We start from the raw sequence: 18,511 nt of genomic DNA, 5'->3' as shown, positions 1-18,511 counted from the left end.
GAGCTGTAAAATGGCTCATTAGTTAAGAGTGCTGGCTGCTTTTCCAGAGGACCCAAGTTTGGTTTGCAATACCCAATGTTAGGTAGCTCACAACTGCCTAAAATTCCAGACTTTCTGGCCTTTCATGTCAGGTTCAGTGTGGACAAACTGAAAATACAAAAATCTTTTAAAAGACTTATTTTTTATGAGAGAGTGTCTGTGCATGCACGTGCTCATGCAATAGCTCTTAACCACTGAGTCATCTCTCTAGTCCTGGATTTATTTATTTATTTTTCTATTTCATTTATGCCTACCCTAATTATGATGATAATTTGGACAAGATCTTTCTTTATCTGATGTGTCACAAATCTTCCTTATGTCTTTCAAGTATGACTAGCTTTTTTATTAATAGAAGCACATGTTGTTACTATAAGGTAAAATTTCTCCTTCACTCTTGGTATCTCTTTGTAACCCATACTTTTTTTGTCTTTCATCTAACTAATTCAAACACTCCTTGAACATTTATTCATTTATTTAATGGATGGGTAGGGGAGTAGTGTCATGACACATATGTGGGAGTCAGCACATTGGTGGAGTCCATTCTCTGCTTTCACCAGATGGGTCCCAGCAATCAAAATTCAGGTCATCAAGCTTAGTGGCAACTACCTTTATCTACTGATCCATCTTGACAGACCTATCTTTACTTTTAACTTACCAGATTATTTAAAGTAGTTTCTGTGGCTAGACTAATGGCTCAGGGTTAAAAGTGTGTGCTGTTTTCCAAAGGACCCAAGTTCAGGTCAAAGCACTTAAGTCGGGCAGCTCACAGCCTGTAACTCCAGCTTTCCAGGATCTGATGCCTCTGGCCCCTCTTGCTGACCCCTCCAACACATAATATAAAATAATAGAAGTAAATCTTTTGAATGGGTGTCTTACATAGGTATAGGTGAGTTTCTTATACCTTGTGCTTCTGCTTTTTATTCATGTTTTCAGATATTTTCTCTTTTTCTGAAAAATAACAATAAGAATGACTTTGATATATTTGGATTATTATCAACATTGTAACTGTTTTATATTCATTTTTAAAGACTTCCGTTTAACTATATTTTACATATTCTAATACCTTATATCAGTGGTATTTACATTTTAGCTGTCTTGCTGTTGCCCTGAACTTCACAGTGTGCCTTAGCTAAGTTCCCATTGAGATTGCACTGTCAAGCCTTGCACAAGGCCCATGGCTTCAGGAAAAAGCCTCCTCCTTTCTCCACCTTTTCCATTTAGTATTGGGCTGATCTCCCAGATAGTTGCCTTCACATGAAGATAGCAGTTGTCTTTTAGATCATTTAGGAATGTGAGAGATTGTTTTATGTTGCATTTATTTATGATCTTTCTATATGTGGACCTAGCCATCCGACCTTTCTGCCTGAAGAAAGTCATTTGATTTCAGGCAGGGCCAGTGTACCATAAGTGAGTCCTTGGGCATTTGAAGGAGTTTTTATTTCCCCTTCACTTTTGAAAGATGAATTTATTGAGTGCACAGTCCTAAGTGTTTGGGCTTTTTCTTTCAGTGTTCTAAGTATACTATGTTGTTCCCATGTTTGCATGGTTTCTGAGATAACCATTTTAATTCTTTTCCTTCCAGTTTAGATTAGGCATTATGGGGCTATGTAGTGTGGAAAAATAGCTAATGCTAGGGGATTTTGTTGTGAAGTTGGGTGTGTTTTCTGTAAGGGGTATTGCTTATTTCCTCTAGCCTCAGAATAACAATGCTAGTACAAAGGATATTATTGCCTCTTTCTCATCCCTGGGAGGCATTGAAAAACAAACAAAAAACCCCCAAAGAACACAAAACTCAGAAATGAGGAATATTTGTATTAACTTTCTCATTGGCTGAAATTCCTGTTGGTCTGACTGTACAGTGTAAGTTTCTTCAGTTAATGGTGTTATATCTTGATGTCTTGGCATGCCATCCTTCAGTCTTGGTGTCTTGAGCTGGCATGGGTAGGGAAGACAGACTGGATCACCCACTCCTAAGGGATTGCAGCTTTATGAAGGTGTATTTGTTTGCATTCTCGTCAGAGTTTTTACCTAAAGCAAAGAATTTTTTTTTCTTATGAGTTACTTTTTGTCATAAAGTGGAGACCAATTCAAAAATACTATTAATTTTGAAGCTTTGTGAATTTGTATGAAGAGTCCGACTTCGTTGGTTAACCACTGGTATACTTTGAAGCAAAGCCCACAGTAGTCCACTTAGCAAAGAGCTGCTTTTTTCAGAAGGAACACTTACACTATTTAGGTCAGCAGGCATCATGTATAAGAACACTGAAAAAATACAGCCTTGTTGTTGTTGTTGCTGCCTGTCTCCTCACTTTTGCCTTCAGCCTTTACAATTGGGCCTCCTCTTTAAGTAGGTGGACCTCTGAAGAAAAGTGTAAGTAAAATATGTAAGAACATGGCTGTTGGGTCCTTATTTCCCTGATGTGTTCAACAGTCACTTATTGAACACCCAGTATGTGCCAGGCCCTGTGTTGCATTTTAGAAACACCCAGGTTAGTTAATCCTGGTCAGTGTTTTCAAAAGAGAAGGCAAAAACATAATCAGAATAAAATGCCAAATCCTGTGGCAAGCCAGGTGATATGGCTCAGTGGCAAAACCCTTGCCTACTATGCACAACAAGGCCCTTGACTCCATCCCCTGAGCCACAACAGAAAGAGCCCTTGTTGTGCTTCAAGTAACTAGTGGGTAGACATAGGGTAGGAAAGTAACACTGGAGAGCAGATCTGAATGGAGCACAAGGGTCTTCACAGAATAGAGGGCACTGGAAAGAATGAACAAGGATCTAGATTTGAATGTTGTAGAGGTGAGGGACCAGAGGGGAAGCCAGTCAGTTCACAGCTTGTATCCAAGGAGAGTCTCAGGAAGCTCTTAAGTTGCTCAGATCCCTGGAGGTGCTTCTGCTGCGATACCACCCCATACCCTGGGCTGTCAAGTAGGCTGAGGTACCCTAGCAGGTATTTCTGCTCCTTAACCAAAGGTTCCCATATTACTTGTTCTTTATCAGTAGATCTAAGCAAGATACCTCTTGGCTTTTTTTTATTACTTTGTGGAACCAAGTGTCTGTTAAAATGTAGTTTTATTATTTTCCTTGCTTTTTGCTCCCTGTGGCTTTCTCTCCAAAACAGCTTGTTTGGGCCCTTGATTTTGAGTGGTCCATTCAGGCCTGTTACCCATGTTTAGAATACTTTTGGACCCTGAACATTTGCTCTACTTGTCTGTCTCCCCTCTGCCAGTCTCCTGGAGCCCTCCAGGTTAGAGTACATTCTGTCTTGTGCCAGTGGAATGGGTAGAGTCACTGCCCAGCCTTTTTGCATTTTAGAGTCAGTCTAGCTGATGGGATTTGGCATAGTCTTAGTAAGCACTGGTAATTCATCTTTACCCTCACCAATGCTTCCTGCAGGCTAGGCAGAGTAACTTACCAAAACCTCTGGGGTAGATATTTCCAGATTTCAGATGAGAAAACTAAAGCACAAAAGATTGAGTGATATGCCTGAGGTCACACAGCTACTAACAGGGAGGCTGAGATTCATGCCCAGTTTTTGTTTACCTGTCATTGACCATGCTCTCACAATGGAGCCAGGAATGTCTTCCAGGTTCACTTGTAGAGCCCTCCTTTTCTCGCCATTTTCACCCCATTATGTCATCATTTCTCATCACCTAACCAGCAGCTTCAGCATATCCTTGCCTTGCTGATCATTACTCTGTTGCCACAGCTGACCTTTCTAATAAACTGACCAGATTGTCTTCTAGCTTGACACCCTTATGGCTCCCTTGCCTCTTCAGGTCAGTAATCACACAGTTACTTCTGATGTAGACTCTACTGTCCACATCCAGACTCTGTCCCTCTCCCTTCCTCTGTCTGACCATCACATGCAATTGGGAATTCCCCTGAAGTCCTCAAACTCGAATCTACAGAATCAACTTTATTTACATATTATAAAGAATGGGATCACCAGACATCCTTCCTAATGCCAGGTCTGTGACTTGCCCAGGGCATGGTCCACTCACTCATCTCAGCAATACTTGGCTCTACCAAAGGAACACAGTATGCCCAGCATAGTCCAGGGCTGGGGTACAGGACCAGGATCTCAATCTTCTCATGAAGTGCCTGTGATTTAGGAGATGTCATAATTAGAATATCAGGCTACAAATTCAGTCTTGAATTCTGCTATGGCAGGTGAAGGAAGAGGCGGCCAGATCCCAAGGTGTTAAGTGGGAGACTTGCTTTGGTACTGCACTGGATCTTAAGTAGCCAGAGCAGAAACAGCAGCAGCTTTTCTGGGATAGTGGTATCTGGGCTAAGGCTTGGGAGTGAGTGTACAGGTGAAGAGGTTTCTGGTGAGCAAGTGAGAATAGAAAGAAGAGTGGCTGGAGAGGTAGAGTCCAGAGCAGAAGATCTGTAAGCCAGGCTTGCTGAGCAGGAGGAGGGAGGGGGTGTTTATTTCCCTAAGATCTTGTGGGCCATGGAAGGGCTTTTAACTTTTATCTGAATAGTAGCAGAAAGCTACCTCTATATTCTAAATGAGGATCCCTTGGGCTGCTGTAAAGAAAAGGACTGGTAGGAGGCCCACATCCCTATGTAGAAGCCAGCATAGCAATGCAGCTGTGTGAATGGCATAGCCCTCCAAGGAAAGGTATCAAGTGGGGAGAGCCTTAGGGCACCCAGGTGTGTACAGGGAGCTCTCAGCAACTTGGCACTCAGTAAATATACATTGCTGACTGGCCCACTAACTGTATCCCATTCCCTTTCCCTGGCCTCTCAAGGCCTTCCTCAGGGCCTAGGCCAGTATACTCATAAGTTTGGAATGACTTTCTCCCTGGAAATGGGACTAAGTCAGCACCAATACCTGAGTTTTAGCACAACCAGAATCCTTCTAGCTCTTCAGATCTGTGTTGCTTTTTGCACAGCTCTGAGAGTTGAAAGTTAAGGACCTTCTCATTGTTATCAGTGCTTCCAAACTGATTTGTTGATCGATAGCGTCTAAGGAGACTTAAGCCAAAGGACAGCTCTTATGTGTATGTACCACATTAAGAGTGTGACTAGACAGGAGTGTTGGAAGTGGCTGAGTTATCTGAAGGCATCAAGAACCTTTGGGTTAAAGGTCAACCTTCATGTATAGCCTTCCTAAGTAAACCTCTACTCCAGCATTTGTGAGATGTACTTCCAATGCACATTGGCTTGTGGGAAGCATAGCCTTCAAGGTTTCAGTCACAATTTGTCTGTTTGTAGATGATCTACACAGGTATATAGAATATTAATTTTGATATGTGATTAGAACTTTTTTTTTGTAGGCTTTACCGCCAGCACCTGTTCAGAGTCACACAAATAAGCCTCAGGCATTCAATGCATCTCTTCAAGACCATATTTACCCGAGCTGTTTTGGGAACACTCCAGAGTGGAATAGTTCTAAATTTATAAGTCTTTGGGAATCAGAAGTGATGAATGATAAGAACTGGAATCCTGGCACTTTCTTGCCAGATACAATTTCTGGTAAGGAATTCATTAAAACTTTCTTAAGGTTTTAAATCCGCTGAGCCAAATTAAGATGGTCATCATCACACTCTCCAGCAGGAGGCCCTGGGCCCTGGCATCCCATCCACCCTCCCACATCTGCCCTGATGGATCCACTGCATTGATTAACAAAGCTAACATTGGCTCCTTGCTACCTGCCAGCACAGTGAGCCACATGTGCCCAGCTGCAGAAGATCTAGTTTCCAGAGTCTGTGTCCGGCCTGTAGTTCTCACATAGTGGTGGCCACCGGATCTTAGCTCAGTGCGTGGGGGCAGGGAGAGAGTGACACTTACACTTGAATGCTGTGACTCAAGTTCCTATTGCTGGTTTCTGTATTGACCCTAAAGGGCTTTCTCCCCTCTAACAAGCACCTTCTTCTCAGCTGTCTCACTTGCTGAGGCTCAACTGTTACTTCATTCTTAGGTCCAGGGTCACCTGGGAGGGGCTGGGGCACCTCTCTGTCTTCAGATAGCCAGAGCCCCCTGATCACCCCACACCCAACCTTGAATGTGCTCAGAACAGAAGCTAGTCCTGACATCCTGATTTATGTTTGAAGGATTTCTAGCTGTGTGACCTTAGGCAAGTTGCTTAGCCTTTCTGAGCCTCAGTTTCTTCATCTTTAGGATGGGAAAAACAATTCCAACCTCAAGAACTGGTTTCAAGGCATTCAGTGATACTGAAAAACACCTAGTACAGGAATTGGCACATAATAGGTGCTCAATAAACATTCCTTAGAATAAAAGCATAATTCCAAAGGAATCCTGGCGTCAGTAGTGGCCCCAATGTCAGCATGTTCTTTAGGGAGGGTTGTTAAATGCTGTTTCATTTAGAAGTCTTAATTTTCCCATTCTTCTCCAAAGGGAGTGACATATTAGGGCCAGTGCTCTCAGAAACAAGACCTGAAGCCCTTCCACCTCCACCCAGCAATGAAGCTCCTGCAGTTTCAGATATCAAAGAGAAGAAAAGTGCTGCAAAAAAGAAGTGTTTATACAATTTCCAAGATGCTTTTATGGAAGCAAATGAAGTTGCCATGGCAAACACAGTCGCCATGGCCACCTCCTCAGCCACATCCTCTGTGTCATGCACAGCCACCACAGTCCAGTCTAGCAGCAGTCAGTTCAAGGTATCATCCAGAAGGCCGCCTTCTATAGGTAAGGGCGCTGAGAGCCTCTCAACTTATCACTTCTTATACCACCCATGAAGTAAGTGTTTATTTTGCCTTTCTAGAAGTGAAAATGAAACAACTGAAGGTGCTTGTGCACAAGAACATGCCCTTTGGATTCTGGTTGGAATTTTAGCTGCCATTCAAAATACTCTTGGGTGGCTGAGCTCTGTGTCTTGGCTCCAGCCTTTGTTTTCTATGATGGGCATAGATTATTGCTTTCTGAGCACAGCTACTGCTGAGCAAAAGAGGATTTGTGCGAGCCAACAATATTAGCCTGCTAGCACTCACACTTATCACTTACTGACAGGTGGAAGAGACTTAAAAGCAAAGAAATGTTTATAGGGTAATGTCTGAGGACAGGGGAGCTGACTTGTACCTCATCAACAAAAGTTGAGACAGTTTGAGCATCAGAAAGAATCATGATTGTGCTCCTTACTGAAGGGGAGGGGGTGTTGGGGGAAGGAGTCAGTGAACCTTGGCACTCAGGAATCCCTAGGGATGTCCAGAGAGCCTCCTAAGGTCGAGAAACTCCTCTTTACCCAAGCATAGAGTAGAAACAAAGTGAGTGTGCTGCAGTCAGCCTTCCATTGGATGATGTAGGTCAGCCTAACCAAGGAGTATTTGTTTCTTTTCCTCTTGTGACAAAATGCCCTGAAAGAAGGAGCCCAAGAAAGAAGGGGTTATGTTATGTCCGTCCTGCCATGGAAATCAAGGCATTTAGAGTTTGAAGCATCTGGTCACATTGCATCCATAATCAGGAAGCTGAGAGCAATGAATGCATGCACCGTGCTCAGTTCAGTGTCTTCTTGAGTATAGGGTACAGGTTCACCTGTCCAGAAAACCTGCAATTAAGATAGGTCTTCCCACATCAATAATCTTCACAAGTATGCCCAGTCACCCATCTCCTAGATGATTTCATATTCTATCAAGCTGATAATTGGTAACAAGCATCAAAAGGAGTGTTTCTTTTGTTTTGGGGAGATGGGAGATGTGACAGGGTCTCTCTATGTTAAGTCTAGGCCAGCTCAAATCCACAGAAATCCTCTTGCATCATCTTTCCAAGGCTTGTACTACAGTAGCCAGCTAAATAGATACCCATACACCACCCCTTTGTACATGCGAGAGGGAGAGAGTGAGCGAGAGCAATCATGTCCACACACTAAGAGTGCGTCAGCCAGATCCTCACACTTGCTTGATAAAAATGCTACCATTGAACCACATCTCTAGTGCTTTGGGAACAGTAAGAATACTGGATACCATTTTGGCAAATATAACAAACATTTCGCTGGAGGCTGACCCATTATAGGTGATGATGGGCACCCCTCAGGAGGAAGCTGAGAATTGTATATCTGACAGACCCCAATTGGAACAAAGGTTATCAATTCTCTATCTAGTTTACCTTTGTGAGATTTAGTTGTAAAATGGTTCACCCAGATGTGATAAGATAAACCACACTGGTGGACAGTTGGCCTCTGGAAAAATGTCTGTCAAACAGCAGCTGGATTAGTGGAGAAGCTTTGATGACCTTGGTAATGTTCGGAGTTTAGATTCAGATTACATGTGGAATCCGAGCTCCAGGCTTCTGATGCTGGTGCCCACAATGGAGAAATCGCAGGTTATCGGTAAATGTCTAGGGGTCTCAAGAGCTCAAGCTGAAGTAAAGCTTACTACATACAGATGTTAAGACCAGATTTGGTGTGTGTGGGGAAATTGAGTAAATGTGACCAGTCAGGCTGAAGCTAAATGGGTATTCTTTGGTTTCTGTAGGTCTGAACATACCCCCCTAGCCCCACACATACAAAAAAAAAAAAAAAAAAAAAAAAAAAAAAAAAGTAATTAAAAGTAACATGAATATTTGTTTTCTTCAACCAGTGGCAGTCTCTCTTGTATCTCTACATGCAGGTGATGTTTTTCATGGCCTCAACAAAGAGGACCACAGACACTCAGCACCTGCTGCTCCAAGGAACAGCCCCACAGGCCTGGCCCCGCTCCCAGCTTTGTCTCCTGCTGCACTGTCTCCAGCCTCCACACCTCACCTTCCAAATCTTGCTGCCCCATCATTCCCCAAAACTGCAACCACAGCCCCTGGGTTCGTGGATACACGAAAGAGCTTCTGTCCTACCCCTGTGGCACCCCCGCCCTCCACAACAGATGGCTCCATCAGTGCCCCTCCCAGTGTCTGCAGGTGAGCCACAGAGCCTAGGTCTTTGTGAGGAGGGCTGGGAGCCATGCTGCACTAACATAGCTACAGACTGTGCTCTGGGTCCAGGCAGGTAACAAGTCCAGTGCAGAAGAAAGAGACCTCACCAACAGAGGCCAAGGCCGTGGAGTTGGAGAGGCTCCAGTCTCAATCTCAGCCTCTAGTTCTTCAGAGGAAAGAACAATGGCCCGGCTGCCAAGACCAGGGTCAGGGATGCTGACTATCTCCACTGGTGGCATTAAGGGTGTGGTGTGCCTTGCTTGTTTTTTTAAGTTGTTTTTTCCTATACATTGGGTAGAATCTGCAGAAAATTTACAAGATATATATACTGAAACTAATACCACACACAATGATTTTTATAAAAGATCATTTCTGTTACCTTTGAACTTGCCTGTTAGAAGCACGTCCTCATAACCCCCATTATGGAACCAGTGGTCTCAGGGAAGTCAGAAGAGTTGTCTGTCCATCCAGAGGCACTGTAGGTGTGCTATGACTACTGACCACGTCTGCCATATCTCCCAACTGAGCCCAGTCACCGCACTGTCTTGGCTGATGGCACATGATACTCTGACCTTAGCGCCCTGAGCCCTCTTTGCTGCCTTGGTCTGAAAAATAATCAGAACAGCGGGTGGGAATGAGGAATAATTAGTGCCTCCAGGGTGGCTGCTTGCTAATGATCTGTGTGTGGTTTTGCAGTGACCCTGACTGTGAAGGGCACCGCTGCGAGAATGGTGTCTATGACCCGCAGCAGGATGATGGGGATGAGAGTGCAGATGAGGACAGCTGCTCTGAGCACAGCTCCAGCACCTCAACTTCCACCAACCAGAAGGAGGGCAAGTACTGTGATTGCTGCTACTGTGAGTTCTTCGGACATGGCGGGGTAAGTGCATGCAGTCAGTGTACTGCGACTTGACAGTTGCATGACTTGTATGTTAGATTTATTTTTATTAGTTTGAATTCTATGTAGGTATGAGTAATTGTATGTGTATATATGAGTTCAGGTGCCAGTGGTTACCAGAGGCACGTGATCTCCTAGAACTGGACTTGCAGGTGTTTGTGAACTGGGTGCTGGGAACTGAATTTGGGTCCTCTGGAAGACTAAGTCATCCCTTCAGTCCCTTAGTAGGCCAGGGGGGGAGGGGGAGGGGGAGGAGAGAGAGAGGAGAAAGAGGAGAGAGAGAGAGGAGAGGATTGAAAGTAGATAGGAAGGGGACTTGTTGGGAATAAAGGGTCCAGAGAGAGGATATCAGGAGATGAATACTACCAAACTGAAGAAACAGGATTTCATCACTGCAGTTTTTCTCTTACCACTGTGTTTTTATTGGTGGTGATTGTTGCTGATTTTTGAGACAGGGTTCCTCTTCATATTATAGGCTGACCTGGAACTCATGTAGCCAGGCTGGTCTCAGATTTGCAGCAATTCTTATGCTTTGGGCTCCTTGGGTGCTGTGATTACAGAACTAAGCCACCTGCCTTTTGCTTCGTTTTTGCATTTGTTTGTGAGATTTTATATAGTCAGTAAAGTAGGTTGTTAACTAAACACCACTGTAGTTTGGCTTATGCCCTCTGTGGGTAGTGCAAACCACATTGGATGAGTACGAAAGCTATTGGTATACTATATGCCTGTACAACTCTGCAGTGCAGGAACTGTATTTGTGCAGCCCCATGGTCCCTAGGGAGGGGAAACAACAAATGAAGGAGCCATGTACATTTTGTTTTGGTTTTGCTTTGTTCAGTCTCTATTTCCTTAAATATGAGTGTTTCTTTAATAGTAAGGGATTGGCAGTAGGACTGAGAACCAGGTATTTTCCCCTTTTGTTTCCCTTTTAATACTAAAAAGAAAAGTAAATATTGAAGAGATATGGAACAGATTTATCAGCATCAAAAGATAATTAGCTCAGTAGCTCAGTAGCTCTTGCCTGGCCAGTTCAAAGCCCTGGTTTTGGTTTGCAGCTCTGGTGTGGAGAAGATAAGAATCCCACTATACTAAGTAAAAATAGACATATAAATATGTGTATGTTATTTGCTTTCACCTTTAAAAAAAAAAAAATTGTATATATTTTGCTAAATTTTCACAAATGTATACTAAATTGAAAAAGTAGTTGGCTAAAACTCAACTTTGAGGTTATGAGATGATACCATTCATATTATTTCCTTAATTTTTTGTTTTATGATGATTATTTGCTACTTAAGAATTTATTAAAATTAAATTTACATAGGTTATTTTTAGAGATAAGTTTTGAAATTTGTTACATTCAAACTTGTTCAAACTTGAGGTGTAATTTAGGTATATTCTTACCCTAGCCTCCAGCTGCACCAACAAGTAGAAATTATGCAGAAATGAGGGAAAAACTTCGTTTACGGCTGACCAAGAGGAAGGAAGAACAACCCAAGAAAATGGAGCAGATCTCAGAACGGGAGGGTGTAGTTGATCACCGCAGAGTGGAGGATTTGTTACAGTTTATAAACAGCTCAGAGGCCAAGCCAGTTAGTAGTAGTCGGGCAGCCAAACGAGCAAGGCACAAGCAGAGAAAGGTAAGTGACAGCGCCCCGTTTCAGGGCCTACAGGTACACATTTCAGAAGGCAGGGCTGCTTGGTGTGCCTGCCCTGGTGCTCTGAGTAGTAAGTTTGTAGCAGACCTGGTGGAGGCTGCCCTGGCCCGTGGAACAGAGAGCTCCCACTGTTGTGAGAACCTTCCTTCCAGACAGACAGAAGAAAGAGCTTTTGCTGTGGGGAGTAGATGAGATTTTGTGAGGTTTAAAAGCTGAGGGTGAGGCAATGCCTTTGGTATGAGACTGACCTCTGTCCTACAGTAGCTACATGTGCCTTATCCAAGCAGACCTACCACATTCTTGTTCTGACACACAGGTCCATCTGCTTGAAGGAACCGTTCATAACATAAAAGTTAAGGTTAGCTAGCCACCCTTAGTGGAAACACCTGAGCAATTTTTATCTCTCTAGAGGGCATAGCATGTCACCAGAGGTAGACATCTACTTGCCCAAGTTCAGGGCTGTGATAGGACGTGGCCTGTGGTCTAATATTATTAATAAAATGAAATCTTCATTTGGGGAAACTTCTTTACCTCAAGGTGGAAAACAGAAATGCTGTGTGATGCTGAAAGCGCTTTGTACTTGTGCAAGTCAACATATATTGAAACTATCTGCCAGTGTGGGAAGGGATTTTTTTGTTTGTTTTTAATGTTTGGACACATTTTGTCTGTGTCTTATTTAGCAGGTCCATGCTTGCTTTAGTCTCACCTGGACAGCTAAGGTTGTCAGGAGTTTCTGCAGTCAGTAAGCTGATTGCTTGTCTTCCACACAAAGAAGCAGTTGCTGGGTGCTGTACACAAGTGCAACAGCTGCTTTCACTGCTCCCAGTACCTAGCTCTTGGTCAGAGGCTGTTAGCTGCCCTGTTCTTAGTAAACTAAGAATATGCTTCAGTAGGTCGATGATATCCAACAGTTCTGTAGGTTGAAATAATTGCAAATGGGTATGTTTAAGGTTTTAGTTGTTAATGTCTCTTTCAAAGTTTATTTTGTAATGCGTGATTGATATCTCAAATTTTTAGAGGTTTTTTTTTTTTTTTTTTTTTAATTACTCATATGGATGGGAGGGAGCATCATGATATGTGTGTAAATCAGAGGACAACTTGTACAGGATGGTTCTCTACCTTGTGGGTCTTGGTCAAATTTAAGTCATCAGGCAAGTGCCTTTAACTGCTGAGCCACCTTAGCAGCCCTGTCACGTTTTAGAGTTCTTAGAATGGTCTTAAGACATCTTCTCTTGTTTCCATTCAGCTGGAGGAAAAGGCACGCCTGGAAGCTGAGGCCAGGGCAAGGGAGCACCTGCACCATCAGGAAGAGCAAAAGCAACGAGAGGAGGAGGAGGAAGAAGAGGATGATGAGGAGCAGCGTTTCAAGGAGGAATTTCAGCGGCTTCAGGAGCTTCAGAAATTAAGAGCTGCAAAAAAGAAGAAAAAGGAGCGGCCAAGTAAAGACTGTTCCAAGTTGGACATAATTGCTAGAAATTTTCAGGCAGCAACAGAGTCTATCTCTAACTCTGAAAACATCCACAATGGCTCAATAGAACAAACTGAAGAACCAGAAACCTCATCTCACTCCCCTTCCAGACACATCAATCACTTAGAGCCCAGGCCAGGGCCTGGGGCCAACGGGGATGCTACAGACCCCGTGGACCCCAGAGACTCCAAGCTTCTGCTACCCAAGGAAGTCAATGGAAAGCAGCATGAGCCTCTTGCGTTTCTCTTGGACATGATGCATCATCACAAAGAGGGAAACAGCAAACAAAAGTTAAAGCAGACCAGCAAGACTAGCAACGAGCCATCCAGGAAGCCCACAGAGCCTCCCAAAACCACGGAGGTTCAGCCCAAGCCCCGGGCCCAGCCTGACTTAAAGCCTAAAGTAGTTGACCTTGCTCTCCTCACAGAGCAGAAGAGAGAGGAGAGGAAGGCCAACAGCAACAACAACAATAAAAAGCAGCTGAGCCACATCAAAGAGGAGAAGTTCAACGCTGTCACTCCTGAGCCACCCTCCCCCAGCCAGCTCCTGCAGAATGGCAGGCTGATTCTGGCAAGTTCTCCTCAGCCCAAGGGCAAGAATAAGAAAAATAAAAAGAAGAAAGGAGACAGAACCAGCAGTTCAATTGGTAAATAAACTCACAAGAGTTCTCACAAGAGAACTATTCCCAGCTTTGGCTGGTAGTGTTCTGTGTGTGGGTGTGAGCTCTCTACAAGCCCCTGCAGGTGGGAATGTTGCTTATCTGTCACTTTTCCACCAACAATAATAATTGTAGCTGCTACATAGTTTTTCTCAAATAATTCTAGACATAAAAATCTATAAAAAGCGCACAAATTATTTTCCAATATATTTTTGATCTGTGGTTAGTTGAATCTACAGGTACAGAACTACAGGGTAAGAAAGGTGGCGCCTGTTAACATCCCTCCCATCCTGAGTCATCTTGGGGTTAGTTTGGATTTGCCCATTTCTAATATAGTTGTATTGATGGTTCCCATCTTAAAGTTAGTAGTAAGTTTTGTTATCTACGCTACAGTGAGTTCCCACAACAGTCTAATGCATGGTTTGCGTTCTCAGGCATCCTTGATCCTTGGATAGTGAGAACTTGATCTATTGTTTACATGGTTACTGACTTACTTGGGTCTAGAACATTCTTGGAGTAGTTTCAAAATTTTCTGTCCTTATACTCTGGTGAAGTATGAACTTCCTGTTTTATTCACAAAGAAAGCATGCTGCATATTCTTTTGTCTTTGCTGGTTTTCCTTTTAAAACTTAATTTATTCTGGGGAGCATCTTCATATCTGTTCAAAGAACTCTTCCTTACTCCTTACAATTGCTCTTTACAGTTTTTTCAAATGCACTGCAATCTCTTCAGCCATTCCCTCTGGGGAACAGTTAATTGGGTTGTTCCCAGAGATTTATAATTTCACACAGTGTTGGGTATAATGCTTTCCATATATATCTTCCTAACTACAGGTGTGTCTTTAGACAGCTTGCTCAGAAAAAGAGTTCTGGTCAGATGGCAAGTATACAGTTAGTTTGTGGGATGCTTCCTTATTCCTCCAGTCCTTCAGGAGGCCATCCTTCAAGTCACCTGTGTGCTCCTGGCTCACCACAGCCTGACCTGGAATACCATGCTGCACTTTTTAGCTTTTACCAACCCATTAGTTAGAATCATTCCTTGAAATGGTTTTCATAGGCATTTCCATCTAATTTACAGTGAGGTCAGTAGACTTTTATAGAAAGTTTGTAAGTCTTTTTGTAAATTTTCTATTCATATCTTATTTTAATTAAGAGTTTCTGCTTTTGTGATAGAACATTATGACCAGAGAAACTTGTGGAGAAAGGATTTATTTCATCTTAGAGCTTGTACTTTGTCATCCAGGAAAGTCAGGACAGGAACTCAAGGCTGAAACCTGGAGGCAGGAGCTGAGGCAGAGGCCATAGAGGAGTTCTGCTTACTGGCTTACTCTTCATGGCTTGCTGAGCCTGCTTTCTTACAACACCCAGGACCACATTTCCCAATGGTGGCACCATTCACACAATGAACTGGGTCCTCACACATCATACATCAATCCAAAAAAAAAAAAAAAAAATGAACCACAGGGTTGGCCACTGGCCAGTCGGTAAGGTAATTTTCTCAGTTGAGATTCCCTCTTCCACAATGACTCTTGCCTGTGTCAAGCTGATATAAAACTATCCAACACATACCTTTTTCTTGTTTTGTTTTTTAACTAGAATTTTATTATTTGTTTGGTTTGTTTTATGAGACAGAAGTCTCTGTGTAGCTTTGGAGCCTGTCCTGGAACTCACAGAGATCTGCCTGCCTCTGCTGCCCAGGTGCTGGGATTAAAGGCGTGCGCCACCACCATTGGGCCTGCAGCGGGTTTTCAAATGCTCTGGGTCTGTGTCTGGGCTTAGTAATTTATCCTGTGTTTATTGTTCTGAACTGTTATTTTCAAAGTCTGTGTATTTTACAGGCTTTTCAAACCTCTTAGGTTTTTTCAGTTTTTGCTGCTCTTGTGTGTGACTACAGTGCCTTAGCTATAAAGTACGCCCTTCATTTTGGAACTTAATTTTAAGATGGATAAAAATATTCTCCATGTATTTGTTTTTCAGTGCTAAGATTGAAACTTAGCCTATGCATGTCAGAAAAGCACTATACTCCTGAGCTACATCCTTTACTATAATACACAGTTATATTAATTACATGTTGAAACAGTATTTTGATATATTAAATTATTACTGAATGTAATGTAATCTGTTTTTGTTGTTGTTGTTAGTTTTAAAATCTGACTCCTAAAAATATATGTGGCTCAAATTGTATTCCTTGTTAGCCAGTAGCCTAACTGGTTGGTTATGTGAAGCTGTGTTATGTTTTGTGTGTGCATGTATGTCAACGTCCTTTCTTTACTAAATTGCTTCACTGTTGAAGTCTTGTCAGTCACTGTGTCTGTAGACAAAGATGACTGATGTGCACTCTCCCTACACACAACACGCTCTCTCTCTCTCTCTCTCTCTCTCTCTCTCTCTCTCTCTCTGTGTGTGTGTGTGTGTGTGTGTGTGTGTGTGTGTGTGTGTTTAGAATCTTATGTAATCCAAGATAGCCTCCAACTCGCACTGTGTAGCACAGGGTGACTTTGCACTTCTACTGTGTATTTAGTAAATACTAGAATTATAAATGTGTGCTACCACTCCCATTTTATCCAGTAGTAAGGATTGAACCTGGGGCTTTGTGGCAAGTCATCTACCAACTAGCTACATACCAGCCCTACTCTTCCAGTTCTTTCTTTTGATTTGTTCATTTTGGTTTTGGTTGTTTCCAAGATGGGGTTTCTCTGTGTAGACTAGCTGCCTTGGAACGCTCTAGGTAGACCAGGCTGGCCTTAAACTCAGAGATCCCCCTGCCTCTCAAAAATCTGGCTGTTTTGTTATTGTTATGTCTTTATCTGGTCATGGTATCAAGGTGATACTGGACTCAGAAGAGTTTAGAAGCATTTTCTGTTTTATGGAATAATTTAAATAGTATTGGCATTAGTTTTTCTTTGAAGTTTGGATAGAATTCTACTACAGTTCCATCTAGTCAAGGGCTTTTTCTAATGCCAGAAGCTTTTATTACTGTTTCAATCTTATGGCTTGTTATAGATCTCTTTGAATTATTTATTTGATCTCTTCAATTTTGGTATGTTGTATGCATCTAGGACTCTAGCCATTTCTGTTACATTTTCCAGTTTGGTGGAATGAAAGTTTAAAAATAGATCCTTAAAATTTCTGTTACAATGTCCTCTCCCTTTTCATTTGTTTTCTTCTGTTTGTTTTTTGTTTTGTTTTTTGAGACAGGGTTTCTCTGTGTAACTCCCCTGGCTGACCAGACTGGCCTCAAACTCACAGAAATCCACTTGTGTTGGGATAAGGCATGTACCACCACCACCGACTTTCTTTTCATTTCTAAATTTTACTAATTTATATCTTTTCTCAGGCTGGCCACAGAGATTTGCCTGTCCCTGCTCCTTCCCCCCCCCCCCGCCCAGTGGTAGAATTAAAGGCATACATGACCATGCCCAACTTGATTTTAATTTTTTTATGAGTATGGATGTTTGCGTCTATGTACCATGTGCATGCTTGGTACCTGTGGAGGCCAGAGGAGTGTCTGGTTTCCCTGAAACTAGAGTTAAGGATGTTAATGAACTGTTTGCTGTGTGGATGATAAGAATCAAACCTGGATTGGAAGAGTATCCAGTGCTTCTAACCACTGAACTATATCCAGCCTTTGGGGTTCTTGTTTGTTGGGGAAGGGGGAGACTAGTTTGTTTTGTTGTTTGTTTGCTTGCTTCTTGAGACAAGGTCTTAGTGTAGTTTTGGCTAACCTAGAGGTCTGCCTACTTCATGGTACCCAGCACTATTTAAAGGTGTGCTCCATGACATAAAGCCTTTCTCCCAAGCCTTGTTCCTCCAAGGTTTAGATATTCCACCTAAGGCTAGGACAGAAGCCAGTGACTCTTACATTTCTTGAATGTTTTTATGAGGTAATTATGATTTTCCTCCTCTGTCGTATTCATAATAGTGTTATTATTCTAGTTTCCTAACATTAAGCAAGCCTTAAATTTTTGTAGTAATTGCCGCTTGCCTCTGGTAATTATATTCTTTGGTTGAGATTCTATTTGTTGTTACTTTATTGTCTGTGTGTAACCTCCCCTTTTGTTGCTGTTTTTAAATTACTTTTCTATGTTTGCATAGGGCAGGGTGAGAGTATCAGTCAGTATACTTTCTTCATAAAAGGAATCAGTGAGCTTTCAGAGTTTTCTTATTTCAATTCTGGAATACCTTCAGACTGCATTGGAACTAACTGTTAAGGCTTAGAAGTTTAACAACATTCCATCTGTCTCCATTGAAACCTTATAATTCGTCATGTGATGAGGTTATTTTAGAAGATTATTTTTCTTTAGTAAATTTCCCCTTTCAGCTAAAATTTCAAATTTTTATACACTGTCTGCAAAGTATACATTTGTTTGCTTGCTCAGGACAGGCTCTTATGTGGCCAAATCTATACAGCTAAGGCTGAACTTGCAATTCTTATCTATGGCCAGAACACTTATTATTTTCTCCTTGCCATTTCTCACTTTGTGTTTTGATTTTGCTTAAATTAAGTGATCTGTGCCTTTTGTTAATTTTGTTGTTGCTTTAACTCAGAATTTCCCTTTTTTCTAATAACAGTTTTCTGCTTTTACCTTTATTTTTTTCCATGTGATTTTTGTTTTGTTGTTGTTTTATTGTTTATTGTCTTAAATTTTTAATTTAGAAATTTAATTTGGGGCCAGGTGTAGTTTCATTAATCCCAGCACTCTGGAGCCAAAAAAAAGCAAGTCTCTGCGAGTTTGGGGATAGCTAAGGCTATGTGGAGGGCATGTCTAAAAAAGAAAAGAAAGAAATTTAGTTTGTTTTCATCCCTCCATGTTTATTGATAAGTGTTTGGAGTTTTCTGCTGAGCATTGCTTTAATCGTACCCTGAAAAATCTTTTTAAAACAAGTTATTGTGAAGGAGCTCGAGCTTATTGCTCATT

At 42.2% G+C, this 18,511-nt stretch overlaps 1 protein-coding gene across 4 annotated transcripts in view; it reads left to right on the top strand.

Annotated features, from left to right (window-relative positions):
* Fam193a (family with sequence similarity 193 member A) overlaps positions 1–18,511 on the top strand; it is a 114,987-nt gene that overhangs the window by 83,396 nt on the left and 13,080 nt on the right. For all 4 annotated transcript variants that reach the window (XM_051200406.1, XM_051200405.1, XM_051200408.1 and 1 more), the window contains 6 exons: positions 5,329–5,527; positions 6,410–6,700; positions 8,617–8,899; positions 9,611–9,794; positions 11,219–11,449; positions 12,714–13,581. In XM_051200406.1, coding sequence (XP_051056363.1) covers positions 5,329–5,527; positions 6,410–6,700; positions 8,617–8,899; positions 9,611–9,794; positions 11,219–11,449; positions 12,714–13,581 — 2,056 coding nt within the window. The remainder of the gene's footprint in view (positions 1–5,328; positions 5,528–6,409; positions 6,701–8,616; positions 8,900–9,610; positions 9,795–11,218; positions 11,450–12,713; positions 13,582–18,511) is intronic.

The sequence above is a fragment of the Phodopus roborovskii genome, unplaced genomic scaffold, assembly GCF_943737965.1.
Source record: "Phodopus roborovskii unplaced genomic scaffold, PHOROB, whole genome shotgun sequence".
NCBI lineage: Eukaryota > Metazoa > Chordata > Mammalia > Rodentia > Cricetidae > Phodopus > Phodopus roborovskii.
This window is presented reverse-complemented; position numbering and strand designations above follow the sequence as displayed.